The sequence below is a fragment of the Lithobates pipiens genome, unplaced genomic scaffold (assembly GCF_037356315.1).
Source record: "Lithobates pipiens isolate NorthernLeopardFrog02 unplaced genomic scaffold, aLitPip1_a1.2 Scaffold_13, whole genome shotgun sequence".
NCBI lineage: Eukaryota > Metazoa > Chordata > Amphibia > Anura > Ranidae > Lithobates > Lithobates pipiens.
This window is the reverse complement of record NW_027507718.1, coordinates 116,750,302-116,772,116: the sequence shown is the minus strand read 5'-3', so window position 1 is coordinate 116,772,116 and position 21,815 is coordinate 116,750,302. Positions and strand designations below refer to the sequence as shown.

Sequence of the window (21,815 nt, the reverse complement as noted above, 5' to 3'; positions counted from 1 at the left end):
GCATAATCTATCATAAGCATGGTGGTTCACAGGGTAAGAAAAGGATTTAATATAAACATAAGTAATCAGTTCCAGATCCAAAAGCCCATAAATAATCACAGTACATTTAACTGCTTCAGATGCGCGCTATAGCCGAATAACTGCTGCAGCATGGATCTGCTTTGCCGGGAGTACGTCTATTGACGTCCTCCCCTTTGCAGGCTCGCCATGCCCCCCTGAAGGGCGCGTGTGGCACGTGCTGTGATCAAACAAGCCAATGAGGCTCGCGTGATCACAGATCCGAGTAAGGGGCCGATCCAGGGTCCTTACCATGTGATCAACTGGCAGCCAATGACAGCTGATCACATGATATAAACAGAGGATCAGTAATCATTTTTTTTCTTCTCACGTTGACAGCGTGAGGAGAAAAAAAGCTGATCCCCGGCTTCTGTTTGAAGAGACAAAGTCCCGAAGAGGAAGAGCCTCATATGTGCCCACCAGTACTGCCTGTGCCACCTGCCAGTACCACAATCAGTGCTCACAGTACATGCCAGCAATCAGTGCCACCTATCAGTGCCCACAAGTGGCACCTATCAATGCCCACCAGTGGTGCAAATCAGTGCCACCTAGCAGCGCTGCCTATCAGTGTGCGCTATCAGTGCTGATCAGTGCCCATCACTGCCACCCATCAGTGCCCATCACTGCCAACCCAGAGGTGATCAAATACCACCAAAAGAAATCTCTATTTATGAGAAAAAAATATAAAAATTTCATTTGGGTACAATGTTGTATGACCACGCAATTGTCATGCAATGAGTGACAGCGTGGGGGCGTGTCCGGATGTAAGAGCAGGCAGACGTGTGATTGAGGAGCTCTGGCAATCCCGTTTAATAATCCTCTGCCATCCTTAAGAAATAACTGCAATCACTTGAAAAACTACCTCCCAGGGGAACAGCTATACCCACCCACTTCATCTTGTGCAATTATTGTGGAGGTTCGGCCCGTGTGTGGCCGGGAGACAGCTGGTCCTCCACACCTGTGGCGGCCGCCATCTTTCCGTCCTGTGCCAGACTAGAGGAACCCTTTCACGGACTGCTGGCGAGGTAAGGGGCTCCCCTCATCCTTTTACCAACCTCCTTGTGTCCAGGGAGTGGCCAGCCAGACCGTGGAGCCGCTGGTGCTGCCTGGCGGGGCCGAGGGCTAGTCCGACCTAGTGCAGCCTGCCGCCGACTGGACTTTCCTGCACAGCCAGATGGCGGAGGAGCACCGCAATCGGCCTCAAACCCAGAGCAAGGACACTGCTGACTGAGCAGAGGCTCCCTACATCCTTCAGCATCCCTCACTGCATTTATTTGGAGAGGCTGCTGGTCCGTGGGGCTGTCGTTGCGGCCGTGGCCTGACGCACACCGCAGTTTCCTGCTGGCGAGGGAGCACTGCGGCCGGCCTGAACCTGGGAACAGTTACTGTTGCCCTGTCAGCCCTTCACCTTCTTGCTGGACGCTATTGATTCATGAGGGGTGGGCTGTCTGTTTGGGCAGGCTGAGGGCTTCTGGAGACCAACATCCCTGTCACCCCCAGAATCCATCCATCCGGCTCCCTGGGCCCTCTGGCGGGGAAGGTCTTTGAGTGCGGAGACAAAAATAGCAAACTCCTAGCGAATTTAGTAGCGGATTCTAAAATGCAGACGGTGGTGTCAGAAACTTGTGGGTTGGATGGTCAGCTGATATCTACTCCCGAACTGATTCTAGATTAATTCAAATTCTTCTATGAAAACCTATATAACGCGGTCCCTGGCTGGCCGGAGGACAGGCGTGGGGAGTTTTTGCATTCCTTACATCTACCAACTCTTTCGCAGGAAGATATGGAATTTCTAGACAAAGATTTTACCACTGAAGAGATAGGGGAAGCGATTTGTTCATTTCCTAATGGGAAACCACCAGGACCTGATGGTCTACCTGGTGAATGGTACAGAATGTATGCCTCCTTAGTTACACCAACATTTTTAAAAGTCTTCTCTGAAAGTAAAAAATAGATGACATTACCCCCTTCCATGTATCAGGCACACATAGTCCTTATCCCTAAGCCTGGTAAAGACACATCCCTCTGCACCTCTTACATGCCGATCTCTCTGCTAAACTATGGCCTCAAGATCTTGACAAAAATATTAGAGACCAGACTGTGGACGATTTTACCATCCCTGATTAATATAGATCAGACTGGTTTCATGCCAGGGAAATCCACAGATATAAACTTACGTAGAGTGTTTACCCATCTTAAGCTACCTCCCGCTGAGTCCTCCACGAGGGTAATGGTTACACTAGACATTGAAAAGGTGTTTGATTCGGTAGCATGGACTTTCATGTCTTCAGTCCTGGAGGTTATGGGTTTTGGAGAAATATTCCGCAAATGGATTAATATTTTATATAAGGAACCAACAGCGCAGATTAAGCTTGGTGGTGCTCTGTCGACACCTTTTGCTGTTAGAAGAGGTACGAAGCAAGGCTGTCCACTGTCACCGGCTCTCTTTGCCTTGGTGATGGAGCCACTTGCCTCGGCCCTCAGACAGGCGAACAGGGTTAGAAGGATACAGGTGGGATCCATACATGAGAAAGTTGCTTTATACACGGATGATCTTATCATTTTCTTCAGTGACCCTGCCCAGTCCCTTCGAGAGACGTTGACCATCCTTTCCAATTTTACTAGCTGTTTGGGACTCAAGGTAAACTGGGATAAATCTCAAATCTTGCCGATAGAGCGGCAAGAGATGTAGCAGATCCCAACCTATCACTACTATGGACAGAAAATCAAATATCTAGGTATTCACATCTCCACTTCTACCTCTGACTATTCATGCCCTTAACTTGGAACCACTGATACATAGGATGAGGACAAGACAAAAGGCATGGGCACATCTCCCTCTCTCTTTAATCAGGAGGATCAATTTATTTAAGATGAAGCTTCTACCTGCCTTTCTCTATGCTCTCAGACATGCACCTGTCTGGATCCCCAAAAAGGTATTTTGCATGATAAATGCCATCTTAGTTTCTTTTCTCTGGGGAAACGGTCAACCAAGATTTAAGCTAACAGTGCTGCAGAGGCCTTGGGGAGAAGGAGGCTTGGCTTGCCCGGACCTCCACTCCTATTTCTTGGCGGCTCTGTTATCCCCCACCCACAACTTGCTGGTCTCGGATGAGTCCAACGCGGCGGTGGTCCTGGAAGCAGCACATTTGGGGTCTTATGAAGCGCTACGGAACCTACTGTACCGGGGCCCTAGAGCTCCTTTCCCTCTTACCTCAGCAATGAGAGCGGTCATGAGGGCATGGTCAGTGGCAAATTCAATACGCCCCATACCATTGGGACACATTTCCCCGTATAACCCTCTTTGGTTTAACCCAAATTTATCAGAATTTCGGATCCATTCCTGATTCTAGTGTGTGGGCATGCAGGGGCATTAAATATATTAATCAAATCTGTTTTGAGGGCAAAATACAGACCTTTGACAGGTTGAAACAACAATATAATTGACCTAACTCACATCTATTTAGATTCCTCCAGCTTAGTCATGCTTTTAACACCCAGTTTGATAATGCTCCCGTAGCCTTTTATACCTCGAATCTGGAGACTCTGCTCAGAGATGAAACTCTATCTAAGCCCTTATCCACCAAATATAAAGTATTACTCCCTAACGTCCATACGGGACTAGAAAACCTTAAGGCAAAGTAGGAAGTAGATTTCTCCGCATTAGACACAGAAGACTGGGAAGAAATGTGGGAGTACCCATTTTCACAGCTAGTATCGGCTAGAGATAAATTAGTGCAATTTAAAATAGTACATAGGGTGTACTACACGCCTGTATGTCTACATAGAATCTATCCATCTATTTCCGCCTCTTGCTGGACATGCAACTCACCCTCAGCGGATTTCACTCATATGTTTTGGAGCTGTCCTCAGATAGAGATTTTTTGGGTGGAGGTGACCAAATTTATTTTGACAGTCACCACCATCCCTGTGCCAGTGTCTTTAGAGGTATGCCTGCTGGGACTAGTTGAACCACTGGCCCCACGACGGGCGATCAGAACCCTGCTAGGACTATTACTATACTATGCCCGTAAATCTATAGTACTCAGATGGAAGGCCTCGGCCGCACCTTCAATACATTTCTGGAAAAGGTTAGTGAACATGGTTCTACCATTGTACAAAGCTACGTGGATGTGGCAACAAATTTAAAAAAATATGGGATATTTGGACGGAATCCCAGTCCACTAATGCAGATTTGATCGATGTCTAGTATCATTCTACTAGGCACCGAGAATGACGTGGGTGACATCCCTGATCTCATAAACATCCCTGGGCTCTCATGTCAATAATCTATGGGGAGTAGGGGGGAGTAAGAATGTGCAAGTATATTGTACATTTCATCCCATGAATAATTGAAGAAAGTTGCAGGGTATATGCGAAATTGGAGGATTTATTTTCATATTCTGCATAGGTGGTTGAGCGTACAGTGGTTTTGTTAGGAATACATGTAATTTATATGTATGTTTCTTTTTTTTTTTCCTTCGTAGTGACCGAGCCTGGGTATGCCCATTAGGCTGTTTTGTTTTGTATTTACCTTAAAAATTCAATAAAAACAACTTTAAAAAAAAAAAAGAGTCACAGCGCTAAAAGCTGAAAATTGCTCTGGGCAGGAGGGGGGTTTAGGTGCCCAGTAAGCAATTGGTTAAAGCATATGTATAACCAAAATGTTTTGAGTGTTTGAAAGATTAGGAGAGCATTAAATACTGTTACTTTATTTTTGCTGTCTGTGTCCTGTTGGGGAGATTTTCTGTCACTTCCTGTCATGGAGATTGAACAGGAGTGAGCGGAGTTCCCGTATTAAACATCTGTCACCAGAACAAGTGACAAGAGACCTCATTGCAATACTTCCCATCTATTTCTGTTCAAGGGACAACTATAAACCTTTTGATGTCCCATCATTTCCATTTCAATGACAATAGCCAACATGAAAAGTAAAGAGGTTGAAACTCCCCAGTGGTAAATGGCAATAAAAAAAAAAACTTGAGAGGGGTTCCAACCATTCCAAACTCTACCCAAAGCATAAAAAAAATGTTTTGGCTACATAAACATTTTAATCACATTAAAGTAAATGCATGAAATGTTGTAACTTGTTATGCTTTTTGTATTCCAAATAGCAATTGGCAAAATGTTCATTAGGTGACTAAAAATATACATGAAGCCATACAATATACATACAAATGAATCCATTAGGGTAAAGGCAAAGAAAAGCAGCTTGCTTCAGAACACATCGGTAGATGCTGTATTCTTGTCCAAAAAAAGTTTTAAAGGATATATCATATGTCAATGTGACATAAATAAAGTGGGTAGTCACTTTCCAATGCAGAAATCCGAAAATATAATATCCAGAATTTCTTCCGCCCCTACCCTTCCGGTGATAGTGCCAAGCTGTCTGTGGGCAATACGCAGTTCCTCTGCAACCAAAACCAAATCTTGTTGCCGATAGACCTCATAGCGTCTCAGTGCATGTAGGCATTTAGTGAGATGAAACCTGTGACGAGTCTGAGTTATTGTTGGAGCTCCCTGAAGAGGATCACCATAGCTAAAAGGAAACAGAAAACAATAAATACAGAGAGGAAGGGTATTACATTGTTGCACTTATTTAGAAGTAATGTGTATCAGAAGCTATTGACATTATTCTTACCTAAAAATACATTCAAGTCTTGGTTTGTTTTTTCTAGAATAAAAAACGATGATATACTTTTCTGCTCAGTGCAACTATATAGCACAGAGCGGTCTCTTACCTCCTTTTGGAGTCCCCTAACAGCACTCTCTGCTCCTCATTTCCTGTGGGTGCTCCCATAGCAAGCATTGTGCAATTGGTGCACCTGTGTGGGAACACTCATGTGTGTGCATCCATAGACATACACAGAGCCCTCAGCCATGCCCCCTGCTCCCTTCTCACAGGATCTGACTGACATCAGCAGCAGCCAATGGGTCTCAGTGCCCTCTGTGCCTCCTTTGAGACCAGGAAGATAGAGCATTGCTGCTGCAGATGAGCACAGCTCTTCATCGAAAGAGGATTAAGGTCTTTAGGGCTGAGGTAGGGGGAAACAGGTATTGGAATGTTTTTTACCCTAATGCAGAGAATGCATTAAGGTAAAATAGTTTCGATTTTAGAACCACTTTAATAAAATTCTTGTTTTCACCATTCCTTATTGTGTATTAGCACTGCTGATTTCCTGCAGCCTCTTTGAAAGCATCTACTGTCTACATGCTTGTACTATAGTGATGGCTGTAAGGTATTCCTTAGCGAAGTTTTCGTAATGGTGACAACACCAGACCAGACCAGATCAGCATGTGTAAGTACGCCACTCTACTCCCCATGGAAGATAGAGACAGAGCAATGACACTCTGTAAGAGGCTTATAGCTCAACAAAAAGCTGTTGTAAATGTAACCATGCTGTGCCCCCCTACCCCAAAAAATGGGTTAAATTATAAATTTGTCCAGGGAGACTGGAATAAGCACAAAAGTACAAATACCTACCTTACTCCTTGCTCCAGCCAGTGGCGGAAGTATAGGGGTCGCTGAGGTCGACCAGGCCTCATACTGCAGGGGGCCCCCTGTATATCTCGATAGGAATGCGGAGCCTGAGAACGAGCTCGCCGTTCGTCAGCCGAACTGTAATCGACACTGTGCGGTGAGCTTGTCACACTGATCTGAAGTGAAAGCAGTGTGATTGTGCTGTGCTCTTTGTCTCCCCCTACAGTACAGTACCTGGCAGGAAGAGGTAAGGTAAAGTACTGCCCTTTTTTAAAAGGCTGTATGTATGTGTGTTTATGTGTATGTATGTGTGTGTGTGTTTGCATGTGTTTATATGTGTACATTTATATATTTTTTTTTGCATAAAATTTTTATTTATTTCAACAATAAAGCCTTAATACAGTCAGTAATGCATTTGCATAAGCCTTACAGGGTATATTTTCATTTTTAACAGAAAACAGGTTACACCATGCAGGTTTTAATGGTGGATGTCACAGCCTGTGTAATATTTCCCATGTGGCTGTCAATGGTCAATCATATATCGAGGGCATCATCTATAAATGCTCTGCAGAACCAGAAATAGTGAGTGTGTACATTTATATATGTGTGTATTTATATATGTATGTGTGTGTGTATGTGTGTGTGTGTATATTATATACAGTACGTGTGTGTGTGTGTGTGTGTGTGTGTTTAGATGCAGTGGCGGCCCGTGCATTAAGGGCGCATGAGCGCCACCCCATCTCTCACCAATATATTGATTTATGCATTCATGCCGCCGCTACCACTGCACCTGATTACAGCTATAGACTCTAATAGGTGTCAAAAAAGGTGACCTGCGAGCACCATGCTGGGCGCTTGCAAGTCACTCAGCTGTGTTAGAAAAGTGAATGATTATTCGCTTTCCTAACACTAAACCGCCTCTCTGCCAATCAAGTGGCCGGCTCTGTTACCTGTCACCTGATTGGCCGCCTATCAGGAGGAGAGGACGGGAGATGAAGATGGCAGGAGAGGCTCGGAGGACCCTGCTCGTCACAGTCACCCACTGCCCCACTAAGACAGGGTAAGTGCCGGGCAGACCGCGAGCGTGCGGGGGTCATATTATGGGCACACTGGCAGCATATGCTGGGCACACTGGCAGCAATTGATGGCACAGTGGCAGCAATTGATGGCACAGTGGCAGCATTTGGCACAGTGGTTGCAATTGGTGGTAGGGTGGCAGCGTCTGAGGGCACAGTGGCAGCGTTTAATTGGCACAGTAGCTGCAATTGAGGGTACAGTGGCAGCGTTTGATGGCACAGTGGCAGCGTTTGATGGCACAGTGGCAGCGTTTGATGGCACAGTGGCAGCATTTGATTTGCACAGTGGCAGTGTTTAACTGGCACAGTGGCTGCAATTGAGGGCACAGTGGCAGTGTTTGATAGGCACAGTGGCAACGTTTGATGGGCACAGTGGCTGCATTTGATGATTTTTTTTCAAACTATTTTTGCACCTCCCAAAAACTTTGAGCACCAGCCGCCACTGTTTAGATGTATTTATGCATATTTTATGTATGCGCGTTTAATCCTATATGTGTACAGTCAGAACAGATTTTTTTTTCTTGTTTGTTCAAAGTAGCAGCAAAAAAATGATGTTACTCTGAAAAGCAATCCATGCTTAGATCGCTTTTCAGAGGCATTTGATAGTCGATAAAGAGGCAATATGTTGCCTCAGGGCCACCTGTTTTAACCCCTTAAAGTGATTGTAAAGGTTTGCGTTTTTTTTTTTTAATAACAAACATGTCATATTTACCTCCACTGTGCAGTTAGTTTTGCACAGACTGGCATCGACTTCTGGGGTCCCCCGGTTGCTCCTCCTCTTATCAGATAACCCCCTAGGAGAAGCGCTCTCCTGGGGGTGTTACCTTGCAGGCGAGCTCTGGAGTCCAGCATTGCATCCATAGACACGAATGTTGGACTCGGCCCCTGACTACCGCATCATTGGATTTGATTGACATCAGCGGGAGCCAATGGCTGCGCTGCTATCAATCCACCAGGTGAAGTTCCAGGGCTCAGGTAAGTAAAATGGGATGGGGGGGGGGGGGGCGCCTGGGGGGTCGGTAACTGCCAGGTGTTTTTTCACCTTAATGCATACGATGCATTAAGGTGAAAAAACACGAGGGTTTACAACCCCTTTAAATGCATCATCACTATGCTGTAACTGCATGCAGTGCACACAGTTACAGAGTGGTTGCAGTGCAGCCCCATTCACCTAGGGGTATACTTCAAGGGTGCCCTGAAAGAAAAAAGATGGAGAAACACTGGCATAGAGGAACGGATCTCTCCATTTTCTTCCTGCAGCTGCTGAATGCCTGTGGGAGGGAGAGGTGGAGAAGCGAGGGAAATGGAGAAATCGGTTCCTTTATATGCAGCCACCCACTTGTGACCGGGCCCTGTTGTTCCGCCAGGAGGGGGGGTGCTTAAAGCAGAACTTTCCTTTCTGTTAAGGAAAAAAAAAAAAAAAAAAACACACATAAACATTGTCTGTCCTAATCTCTTTCTACACATAGGTGCGCCAAGAAGAACTGTATGTATAGGCTTCAACATTTCACTTACATGGTTTCTAAAGTCTGTTTGAGGATTCTTAAGAAGTCACCAATCCCTTCATCTGTATGGCAGGACAACAGACATATTGGTGGCAGTCCATGCTGTCGGCATAGCTCCTGCACAGTAGACAAATTGTCTTGGCTCAGTAGATCTATTTTGTTCAGTACTACAATGACACTCCTTGGACCATCCTCCTGTACACCGAAGCTCATGTTCTGCAGTTGGGCCATAATGAAGTCTTGAGAGAGTGGACTATTGCTTACATCAATTACAGCTACAAGAATATCTGCTTCAGTGACCCTTAGAAAGAAACAAAAGGAAAATAGTATTTCATATCAATCTGCCAAGTCATATGTCATTGCACTATAGCCTATTATTCAATTACTTATTGTCACACACAATTCACTTTCCATTCTCAAAGGGCCTATTTTGACAGTGTTTGAATTTGTATTGATGGGCAAATACAGCCTGTTTTCAGTTTAATTCAGCTTGCACTTAAAGTTTTTTTTTTTTTTTTTTTAAATAACAAAACATTGTTATACATTGTTATACTTACCTCCTCTGTGCAGTTGATTTTGCTCAGAGCAGCCCGAATCCTCCTCTTCTTGGGTCCCTCGTTGCTGCTCCTGAACCCTACCTCCTATTGAGTGCCCCCTAAGCCAACGAGTCAGAGCTCCATGTATCCATTCAGATACGGAGCCCTGACCTGGCCCTGCCCCATCTGTCCCCTGATTGGCTGACTGACTTTGACAACCGCAAGAGCCAGTGGTGCCAATGCTGAGACTCAGCCAATCAGGAAGATTTTCCCAGATGGCTTAGACACTTGCGGACATCGCTAGAGAGAGAAGGGGCTCAGGTAAGTAATTAGGGGTTGCTGGGGAGGCTGCACACACAAAAGGTTTTTTCTCTTAAAGCAGAGTTACACACATTTTTTTGTTTTTTTTAAAGTCAGCAGCTACAAAAAGTGTAGCTGCTGAATATTAATAAACATACACTTACCTGTCTCACGGTCCAGCAATGCGGCCGCCCAGGGCCTCGCTCCTCTCCCGCTCCTCTCTGTCGGCGCCGTTGTAGCAACTGTGGACACCCTGCAATGACAGCTTTTGGCTTCACAGCCGGACACGCTCTGCTAGTGGGCATGAAATCTTCTGGGGCCTGTGACGTGTCCCAGAAGATTGCAGAGAGGGAAGGGCCACGTAGGAGGGGAGGAGAGGAGGCGTCACCTAGGTGGCAAAGAGCAGGAAGGAGGACGTGGGACAGGAAGTCCCACTCTAAACTAGGTACACCCCCCCCCCTCAAAAAAAAAAAATCATGCCAAATGTGGCATGTCAAGGGGCGAGGAGTACTTAACCACTTCAGCCCCGGACCAATTAACAGCCTAAGGACCAGAGGTCTTTTTACAATTTCGCACTGCACTGCTTTAACTGGTAATTGCGCGGTCATGCAATGTTGTACCCAAACAAAATTTGCGTCCTTTTCTTCCCACAAATAGAGCTTTCTTTTGATGGTATTTGATTGCCTCTGCGATTTTTATTTTTTGCGATATAAATGGAAAAGATCGAAAATTTTGAGAAAAAATTATATTTTCTACTTTTTGTTATAAGAAAAATCGAATAAACTCAATTTTAGTCATACATTGAGGGCAAAATTTATTCAGCCACATGTCTTTAGTAAAAAAAAGTCAATAAGCGTACATTTATTGGTTTGCGCAAAAGTTATAGCGTCTACAAACTAGAGTACATTTTCTGGAATTTACACAGCTTTTAATTTACGACTGCCTATCTCATTTCTTGAGGTGCTAAAATGGCAGGGCAGTACAAACCCCCCCCCAAATGACCCCATTTTGGAAAGTAGACACCCCAAGGAAGTTGTGGAGAGGCATGTTGAGCCCATTGAATATTTTTTTTTTTTGTCCCAAGTGATTGAATAATGACACAAAAAAAAAAAAAAAAAAGTTTACAAAAAGTTGTCACTAAATGATATATTTCTCACACATGCCATAGTTATATGTGAAATTGCACCCCAAAATATATTCTGCTGCTTCTCCTCAGTACGGATATACCACATATGTGGGACTTTTTGGGATTCTAGCCGCGTACGGCACCCCAAAAACCAATCACTGCCTTCAGGATTTCTAAGGGTGCAAATTTATGATTTCACTCCTCACTACCTATCACAGTTTTAAAGGCCATAAAATGCCAAAATAACACAAAACCCCCCCAAATGACCCCATTTTAGAAAGTAGACACCCCAAGGAAGTTGTGGAGAGGCATGTTGAGCCCATTGAATATTTTTTTTTTGTCCCAAGTGATTGAATAATGACACAAAAAAAAAAAAAAAAAAAGTTTACAAAAAGTTGTCACTAAATGATATATTGCTCACACATGCCATAGTTATATGTGGAATTCCACCCCAAAATATATTCTGTTGCTTCTCCTGAGTACGAGGATACCACATATGTGGGACTTTTTGGGAGTCTAGCCGTGTACGGCACCCCGAAAACCAATCACTGCCTTCAGGGTTTCTAATGGTGCAAATTTTTGATTTCACTCCTCACTACCTATCACAGTTTTGAAGGCCATAAAATGCCAAAATAGCACAAAAACCCCCCAAATGACCCCATGTTGGAAAGTAGACACCCCAAGCTATTTACTGAGAGGCATGTTGAGTCCATGAAATATTTTATATTTTGCCACAAGTTGCAGAAATTTTACAATTTTTTTTTGCACAAAGTTGTCACTAAATGATATATTGCTCACACATGCTATGGGCATAAGTCAAATTACACCCCAAAATAAATTCTGCTGCTTCTCCCGAGTACGGGGATACCACATGTGGGGGACTTTTTGGGAGCCTAGCCACGTACGGGACCCCGAAAACCAAGCACTGCCTTCCGGATTTAAATATAAAATGCTACCAAAAAAAAAACTGTTAGCGATCGCAGGGATCAGGCCTGATTTTGCGATCGCTGCAGTTAAGTGTTTAGTGTTTTGTAAGTGACAGTGATCGATCGATACTGCACTTGGGTGGGCTGGGCAGAGGGGCAAAACGCAGGTGCCAGCAGGTATCTGGGCTGATCCCGCTAACAATGCGTTTTTTTGGAACCCTAAACTGCTGGGGATGCTAGTATAGATCTGATCAGATCAGATATTGATCTGTTCAGATTCTATACCACTACGGGAGGTTTATGCTTTGCGTGTGGGTGTTAGCGGTACTGGCACTAACCTAGCGCTGCCTGGGGCGATGCAGACCCTGACCCTAAAACCTAATTGATATCACCCGCCGGGTGATCAGGGGGTTAAACCTTTATTGGGTAATAAATGGTGGGTGCCCTGATGCTATAAAAAGCAAACTAACCAGAGTCACCCGTAACACTTATACGGTGATCACTGGTGAAAGGGTTAACTAGGGGCAATCAGGGGGTTCAAATTTTTATTAGGTAGTATATGGGGGTCCCTGGCACTATATAAAAACCTGACGGGGAACCTAAATAACTAACTGGCTAACCAGCGTCACCAGTGACACTTATACTGTGATCGCTGGTGAAAGGGTTAACTAGGGGCAATCAGGGGGTTAAAACCATTATTGGGTAGTATATGGGGGTACCTAGCGCTATAAAAACCTGGCGGTGAACCTAAAAAAATAACTAGCTACCTAGCGACACTAGTGACACTAATGCAGCGATCAGAAAAATGATCGCTTAGTGACACTGGCAAAAGGGGGTGAAAAGGTTAAATAGGGGCAATCAGGGGGTTAAAACCATTATTGGGTAGAATATCGGGGTACCTAGCGCTATAAAAACCTGGCGGTGAACCTAAAAAAAAACGAGCTACCTAGCGACACTAGCAACACTAATGCAGCGATCAGAAAAATGATCGCTTAGTGACACTGGCAAAAGGGGGTGAAAGGGTTAACTAGGGGCAATCAGGGGGTTAAAACCATTATTGGGTAGTATATCGGGGTACCTAGCGCTATAAAAACCTGTCGGTGAACCTAAAAAAATAACTAGCTACCTAGCGACACTAATGCAGTGATCAGAAAAACGATCGCTTAGTGACACTGGCAAAAGGGGGTGAAAGGGTTAACTAGGGACAATCAGGGGGTTAAAACCATTATTGGGTAGTATATCGGGGTACCTAGCGCTATAAAAACCTGGCAGTGAACCTAAAAAAAAACTAGCTACCTAGCGACACTAATGCAGCGATCAGAAAAATGATCGCTTAGTGACACTGGCAAAAGGGGGTGAAAGGGTTAACTAGGAGCAATCAGGGGATTAAAACCATCATTGGGTAGTATATCGGGGTACCTAGCGCTATAAAAACCTGGCGGTGAACCTAAAAAAATAACTAGCTACCTAGCGACACTAATGCAGCGATCAGAAAAATGATCGCTTAGTGACACTGGCAAAAGGGGGTGAAAGGGTTAACTAGGGGCAATCAGGGGGTTAAAATCATTATTGGGTAGTATATCGGGGTACCTAGCGCTATAAAAACCTGGCTGTGAACCTAAAAAAATAACTAGCTACCTAGCGACACTAATGCAGCGATCAGAAAAATGATCGCTTAGTGACATTGGCAAAAGGGGGTGAAAGGGTTAACTAGGGGCAATCAGGGGGTTAAAACCATTATTGGGTAGTATATCGGGGTACCTAGCGCTATAAAAACCTGGCGGTGAACCTAAAAAAATAACTAGCTACCTAGCGACACTAATGCAGCGATCAGAAAAATGATCGCTTAGTGACACTGGTAAAAGGGGGTGAAAGGGTTAACTCTAGGGGCAATCAGGGGGTTAAACCTTTATTGGGGGGTGGTAGGGGCTACCCTGGACCTAACACTAACTGCCCTGACAGTTTTTACTTTTACAACTGACACTGAATGCAGTGATCAGTAAATAAATGATCACTGCAATCAGTGACACTGTGACTGGGGGGGGAGGGGGGCGGGGGGGATCGGGGCGCGATCGGGGGGGGGTTTGTGTGCCTGTGTGTGCCTACATGTCAGTGTAGTGTTGGTGCACACTTACATTCTGTCTTCTCCTCGTAGTCCGGTCAAAAAGACCGCCCCGAGGAGAATGACATAACTTCCTCTCTGCCTGTGTATACAATACACAGTGGGAGGAAGCTTCTCATTCGCCAGGAGCGATCAAGAGGGGATGGCCAGAAACCAACGGCCATCCCCTCATCCTGGATCGCTCCTGAAGCGAAACGGACCGCCGTATCCAGCGGGAGGGGGTCCGATCGGACCCCCCACCCACTGGAAGGCAAGCACGTACATGTACGTGCTTGTGCCTGCCGGTGCCGTTGTAATGACGTACATTGGCAATACGGCGGTCCTTAAGTGGTTAAAGTGGAAGTTCTACCTTTGGGTGGAACTCCGCTTTAAAGCATAGAATGATAAAAAAAAAAAACCTTCTGCCTTTACAATCTCTTTAAGAACAATTTAGGATGATTTTGAGATCATTCTCAGTTATTGATAGTTTTTCATGATGTGGGTTTAAAGTGGCGTTCCACCCAAAAATTGAACTTCTTCTGTTCGGATCACCCCCCACCCCTCTGGTGTCACATTTGGCACCTTTCAGGGGGAGGGGGGAGCAGATACCTGTCTAATACAGGTATTTTCTCCCACTTCCCTTACCTAAGATGCCCGTGCCACCACCCGGAGCCGAGGGACGGGTCAGCTTCAGGTGAGGACATCGCGGGCACCCTAGACAGGTAAGTGTCCTTATGGCTTATAGCTGCTGACTTTTTTTTTTAGGCGGGACTATGCTTTAATGAGACTTTAATGTCTATGCAAAGCTACTCATTGTTCGACAATCATAGTGTCTTCTTGTAAATATATTGTGCAATTCACTTTCAGTTCTCTATGGGAAACAACCTAGTAATAAATATATTTACTTTACCTTGGCATGTTGGTTTCCCTCTCTTTTAAAGCACTAAGCTTTTTTTTATCACAATACTAAGCAAAACACAACATGTACATTAAAAAATGTATATATGTATATCTATATATACACACACACACAGTTGTGCTCATAGGTTTACATACCAGGGCAGAATTTATGATTTCTTGGCCATTTTTCAGAGAATATGAATGATAACACAAAAACTTTTCTTTCACTCATGGTTGTAGTGATATAATATATATAGTTGGTAAACGATTAGTAGTTATTATAGATACTCTTCCGCAGCAACCCAATTCTTCCAGAAAGATGCACTTTATTGACTTCCAATACAGAACAAAGTCTTGCAACAGATGACACAATCCAACAGAGTAAATCTTATCAATATAGTAATATAGTAAATATTCAGAGCCTCATGTTTCCTCAGACCTTGGTGACTTCATGACCACACACCCAAACAAGACTGAATGAATACCAGCTTGAATGTCCTCTCAAGTACTGGTCTGACACCGGGGGGGGGGGCAAAACGCAGGTGCCAGCAGGTATCTGGACTGATCCCGCTAACAATGCGTTTTTTTGGAACCCTAAACTGCAGGGGATGCTAGTATAGATCTGATCAGATCAGATATTGATCTGTTCAGATTCTATACCACTACGGGAGGTTTATGCTTTGCGTGTGGGTGTTAGCGGTACTGGCACTAACCTAGCGCTGCCTGGGGCGATGCAGACCCTGACCCTAAAACCTAATTGATATCACCCGCCGGGTGATCAGGGGGTTAAACCTTTATTGGGTAATAAATGGTGGGTGCCCTGATGCTATAAAAAGCAAACTAACCAGAGTCACCCATAACACTTATACGGTGATCACTGGTGAAAGGGTTAACTAGGGGCAATCAGGGGGTTCAAATTTTTATTAGGTAGTATATGGGGGTCCCTGGCACTATATAAAAACCTGACGGGGAACCTAAATAACTAACTGGCTAACCAGCGTCACCAGTGACACTTATACTGTGATCGCTGGTGAAAGGGTTAACTAGGGGCAATCAGGGGGTTAAAACCATTATTGGGTAGTATATGGGGGTACCTAGCGCTATAAAAACCTGGCGGTGAACCTAAAAAAATAACTAGCTACCTAGCGACACTAGTGACACTAATGCAGCGATCAGAAAAATGATCGCTTAGTGACACTGGCAAAAGGGGGTGAAAGGGTTAAATAAGGGCAATCAGGGGGTTAAAACCATTATTGGGTAGTATATCGGGGTACCTAGCGCTATAAAAACCTGGCGGTGAACCTAAAAAAATAACTAGCTACCTAGCGACACTAATGCAGCGATCAGAAAAATGATCGCTTAGTGACACTGGCAAAAGGGGGTGAAAGGGTTAACTAGGGGCAATCAGGGGGTTAAAACCATTATTGGGTAGTATATCGGGGTACCTAGCGCTATAAAAACCTTGCGGTGAACCTAAAAAAATAACTAGCTACCTAGCGACACTAATGCAGCGATCAGAAAAATGATCGCTTAGTGACACTGGTAAAAGGGGGTGAAAGGGTTAACTCTAGGGGCAATCAGGGGGTTAAACCTTTATTGGGGGGTGGAAGGGGCTACCCTGGACCTAACACTAACTGCCCTGACAGTTTTTAATTTTACAACTGACACTGAATGCAGTGATCAGTAATTAAATGATCACTGCAATCAGTGACACTGTGACTGGGGGGGGATCGGGGGGGGGGGGGTTTGTGTGCCTGTGTGTGCCTACATGTCAGTGTAGTGTTGGTGCACACTTACTTTCTGTCTTCTCCTCGTAGTCCGGTCAAAAAGACCGCCCCGAGGAGAATGACATCACTTCCTCCCTGCCTGTGTATACAATACACAGTGGGAGGAAGCTTCTCATTCGCCAGGAGCGATCGAGAGGGGATGGCCAGAAACCAACGGCCATCCCCTCATCCCGGATCGCTCCTGAAGCGAAACGGACCGCCGTATCCAGCGGGAGGGGGTCCGATCGGACCCCCCACCCACTGGAAGGCAAGCACGTACATGTACGTGCTTGTGCCTGCCGGTGCCGTTGTAATGACGTACATTGGCAATACGGCGGTCCTTAAGTGGTTAAAGTGGAAGTTCTACCTTTGGGTGGAACTCCGCTTTAAAGCATAGAATGATAAAAAAAAAAAACCTTCTGCCTTTACAATCTCTTTAAGAACAATTTAGGATGATTTTGAGATCATTCTCAGTTATTGATAGTTTTTCATGATGTGGGTTTAAAGTGGCGTTCCACCCAAAAATTGAACTTCTTCTGTTCGGATCACCCCCCACCCCCCTGGTGTCACATTTGGCACCTTTCAGGGGGAGGGGGGAGCAAATACCTGTCTAATACAGGTATTTTCTCCCACTTCCCTTACCTAAGATGCCGGTGCCACCACCCGGAGCTGAGGGACGGGTCAGCTTCAGGTGAGAACATCGCGGGCACCCTGGACAGGTAAGTGTCCTTATGGCTTATAGCTGCTGACTTTTTTTTTTAGGCGGGACTATGCTTTAATGAGACTTTAACCACTTTCAGACCGGACCATTTTGCTGGTAAATGACCAGAGGTCTTTTTACACTTTGGCACTGCGCTGCTTTAACTGGTAATTGCGCGGTCATGCAATGTTGTACCCAAACAAAATTTGCGTCCTTTTCTTCCCACAAATAGAGCTTTCTTTTGATGGTATTTGATTGCCTCTGCGATTTTTATTTTTTGCGATATAAACGTAAAAAGACCGCAAATTTTGAAAAAAAATGATATTTTCTAATTTTTGTTATTAGAAAAATCCAATAAACTCAATTTTAGTCATACATTTAGGCCAAAATGTATTCAGCCACATGTCTTTGGTAAAAAAAAAGTCAATAATTGTATATTTATTGGTTTGCGCAAAAGTTGTCACATCTACAAACTAAGGTACGTTTTCTGGAATTTACGCAGCTTTTAGTTTACGACTGCCTATCTCATTTCTTGAGGTGCTAAAATGGCAGGGCAGTACAAAACCCCCCCAAATGACCCCATTTTGGAAAGTAGACCCCCTAAGGAAATTGATAAGTGGCATGCTGAGCCCATTGAATATTTTATTTTTTTGCCTCAAGCGATTGAATAATGACAAAAAAAAAATTTTTTTTTTTTTTTTACACAAAGTTGTCACTAAATGATATATTGCTCACACATGCTATGGGCGTATGTGAAATGACACCCCAAAATAAATTCTGCTGCTTCTCCTGAGTACGGGGATACCACATATGTGGGACTTTTTGGGAGCTTAGCCGCGTACGGGGCCCCGAAAACCAAGCACCGCCTTCAGGCTTTCTAAGGGCGTACATTTTTGAGTTCACTTCTCACTACCTATTACAGTTTTGAAGGCCATAAAATGCCAAGATGGCACAAAACCCCCACAAATGACCCCATTTTAGAAAGTAGACACCCCAAGCTATTTGCTGAGAGGCATGTTGAGTTCATGGAATATTTTATATTTTGCCACAAGTTGCGGGAAAATTACAAACTTTTTTTTTTTTTTTTTTTTTTCACAAAGTTGTCACTAAATGATATATTGCTCACACATGCCATGGGCATATGTGAAATGACACCCCAAAATAAATTCTGCTGCTTCTCCTGAGTACGGGGATACCACATATGTGGGACTTTTTGGGAGCCTAGCCGCGTACGGGGCCCCGAAAACCAAGCACCGCCTTCAGGCTTTCTAAGGGCGTTACAGTTTTGAAGGCCATAAAATGCCAAGATGGCACAAACCCCCCCCAAATGACCCCATTTTGGAAAGTAGACACCCCTAAATTTAGGGGTACACTAGTGAGACTAGGTAATAAATGGCGGGTGCCCTGAAACTATAAAAAAATAACTAACCAACCAACGTCACCTGTAACAGTTATATGGTGATCACTGGTGAAAGGGTTAACTAGGGGGCAATCAGGGGGCTTTATGCGGTAGTATATGGGGGTCCCTGGCGCTATAAAAAGCTGCGGCGAACCTAAATACCTACCTGCCTAACTAGCGTCACCTGTGACACTAATACAGCGATCAGAAAAACGATCGCTTATTAGGCTGGGTTCACACTGGAGCGATGCGGGAACGCCACGAATGCGCGGCGGGTTCCCGCATCGCATGCCTCCCGGCGGCAGTTCACACTGCCCTATGCGAACTGCTGGGAGTGTCAGTGAAATGTTACTGACACCCCCAGATCAGTTCGCATATCGCAGTGCGATCTGCAAACTCGGATCGCATGGTGTGAACACCCATGCCATCCGATTCTGCTGCGGGCCAAAAAAAGGGTCCCGTGCGAATTTGCGGCGGGTGTGGCGGGTGCGGCGAATGGCTGAACTCGAATCGCACAGAGATCGGATGTGATTTGCACTGCAGTGCGGTGCGAATCACATCCGTTCTCAAACCGCTGCAATGTGAACCCAGCCTTAGTGACACTGGCGACGGGGGGTGATCACGGGGTTAAACCTTTATTGGGGGGGTTAGGGGGGTACCTTAGAACTAAAGGGGGCTAACCCTAACTGCCCTAACAGTTATTAGTCACAAATGACACCCGCCGGGTGATCAGGGCGTTAAACCTTTATTAGGTAATAAATGGCGGGTGCCCTGAAACTATAAAAAAATAACTAACCAACCAGCGTCACCTGTAACAGTTATATGGTGATCACAGGTGAAAGGGTTAACTAGGGGGCAATCAGGGGGCTTTATGCGGTAGTATATGGGGGTCCCTGGCGCTATAAAAAGCTGCGGCGAACCTAAATACCTACCTGCCTAACTAGCGTCACCTGTGACACTAATACGGCGATCAGAAAAATGATCGCTTATTAGGCTGGGTTCACACTGGAGCGATGCGGAAACGCCGCGAATGCGCGGCGGGTTCCCGCATCGCATGCCTCCCGGCGGCAGTTCACACTGCCCTATGCGAACTGCTGGGAGTGTCAGTGAAATGTTACTGACACCCCCAGATCAGTTCGCATATCGCAGTGCGATCTGCAAACTCGGATCCCATGGTGTGAACACCCATGCGATCCGATTCTGCTGCGGGCCAAAAAAAGGGTCCCGTGCGAATTTGCGGCGGGTGCGGCGGGTGTGGCGGGTGCGGCGGGTGCGGCGAATGGCTGAACTCGAATCGCACAGAGATCGGATGTGATTTGCACTGCAGTGCGGTGCGAATCACATTTGTTCTCATAAACCGCTGCAATGTGAACCCAGCCTTAGTGACACTGGCGACGGGGGGTGATCACGGGGTTAAACCTTTATTGGGGGGGTTAGGGGGGTACATTAGAACTAAAGGGGGCTAACTCTAACTGCCCTAACAGTTATTACAGTCACAAATGACACCAATGCAAAAAAAAAAAAAAAAAAAAAAAAAAAAATGACATTGGTGTCACTGTGACTGGGGGGCAGGGGTAATTGGGGGGGTGATCGGGGGGTAAAGGGGGGGTGTGAGTGTGCCTGGCATGTTCTACTGTGTGTGTAGAGTGTTGGTGCAACTTACTGATCCGCTCTCCTCCGTGTCGGAACGAAAAATACCGACACGGAGGAGAGAATACATCACTTCCTCTCCTGTGTTTACATTACAGGAGAGGAAGTGATGTCACCGGGGATTTCTATTCGTCGGGAGCGATCGCGAGGGGGTGGCCATGAATGAATGGCCGTCCCCTCGTCCGGGATCGCTCCCGAACGAATACCGACCGCCGCAGGCACCGGGCGGGGGCCCGATCGGGCCCCCGACCCGCGGGAGGCAAGGGACGTACATGTATGTCATTATGCCTGCCCGTGCCATTGTACCGACGTACATCGGCGTGCGGCGGTCGGCAACTGGTTAATGTCTATGCAAAGCTACTCATTGTTCGACAATCATAGTGTCTTCTTGTAAATATATTGTGCAATTCACTTTCAGTTCTCTATGGGAAACAACCTAGTAATAAATATATTTACTTTACCTTGGCATGTTGGTTTCCCTCTCTTTTAAAGCACTAAGCTTTTTTTTATCACAATACTAAGCAAAACACAACATGTACATTAAAAAATTTATATATGTATATCTATATATACACACACACACACAGTTGTGCTCATAGGTTTACATACCAGGGCAGAATTTATGATTTCTTGGCCATTTTTCAGAGAATATGAATGATAACACAAAAACTTTTCTTTCACTCATGGTTGTAGTGATATAATATATATAGTTGGTAAATGATGAGTAGTTATTATAGATACTCTTCCGCAGCAACCCAATTCTTCCAGAAAGATGCACTTTATTGACTTCCAATACAGAACAAAGTCTTGCAACAGATGACACAATCCAACAGAGTAAATCTTATCAATATAGTAATATAGTAAATATTCAGAGCCTCATGTTTCCTCAGACCTTGGTGACTTCATGACCACACACCCAAACAAGACTGACTGAATACCAGCTTGAATGTCCTCTCAAGTACTGGTCTGACACGGGGGGGTGGGTAGGGGTTCTGCTAGGTCAACCAAATGTTTCCCATGAATACCTCCCTCCAATCTAATTACCATCAATAAATACTTATTCTATGATCCTACATCTTCCTTAAGTTAAAACAATGTATCCATTGAAATGTTCAATTAGCTTAACAGGCCATACCTCACACACCTAGGTAGACTTGCATAAGATTAACACATCAAAGGGTCTTCAGCTGTCCCTTTGATATGTTAAAATGCAGTTGGCTTGGACAACTCAACTGAATTTCTGGTCATTATGGTACTTTAATACAATATCCTACATGAATTGCCCAACATAT

At 45.0% G+C, this 21,815-nt stretch overlaps 1 protein-coding gene across 1 annotated transcript in view; it reads right to left on the bottom strand.

The window, feature by feature from the left end:
* Nucleotides 1-5,088: 5,088 nt before the first annotated feature.
* The window catches only part of GTPBP3 (GTP binding protein 3, mitochondrial), a 160,156-nt gene continuing 143,429 nt past the window's right edge, over nt 5,089-21,815 (bottom strand). Inside the window, exons 9-10 of the mRNA XM_077475428.1 lie at nt 9,130-9,420; nt 5,089-5,596 (exon numbers count right to left, since the gene is read on the bottom strand). Coding sequence (XP_077331554.1) covers nt 5,365-5,596; nt 9,130-9,420 — 523 coding nt within the window. The 3' untranslated portion in view covers nt 5,089-5,364. The remainder of the gene's footprint in view (nt 5,597-9,129; nt 9,421-21,815) is intronic.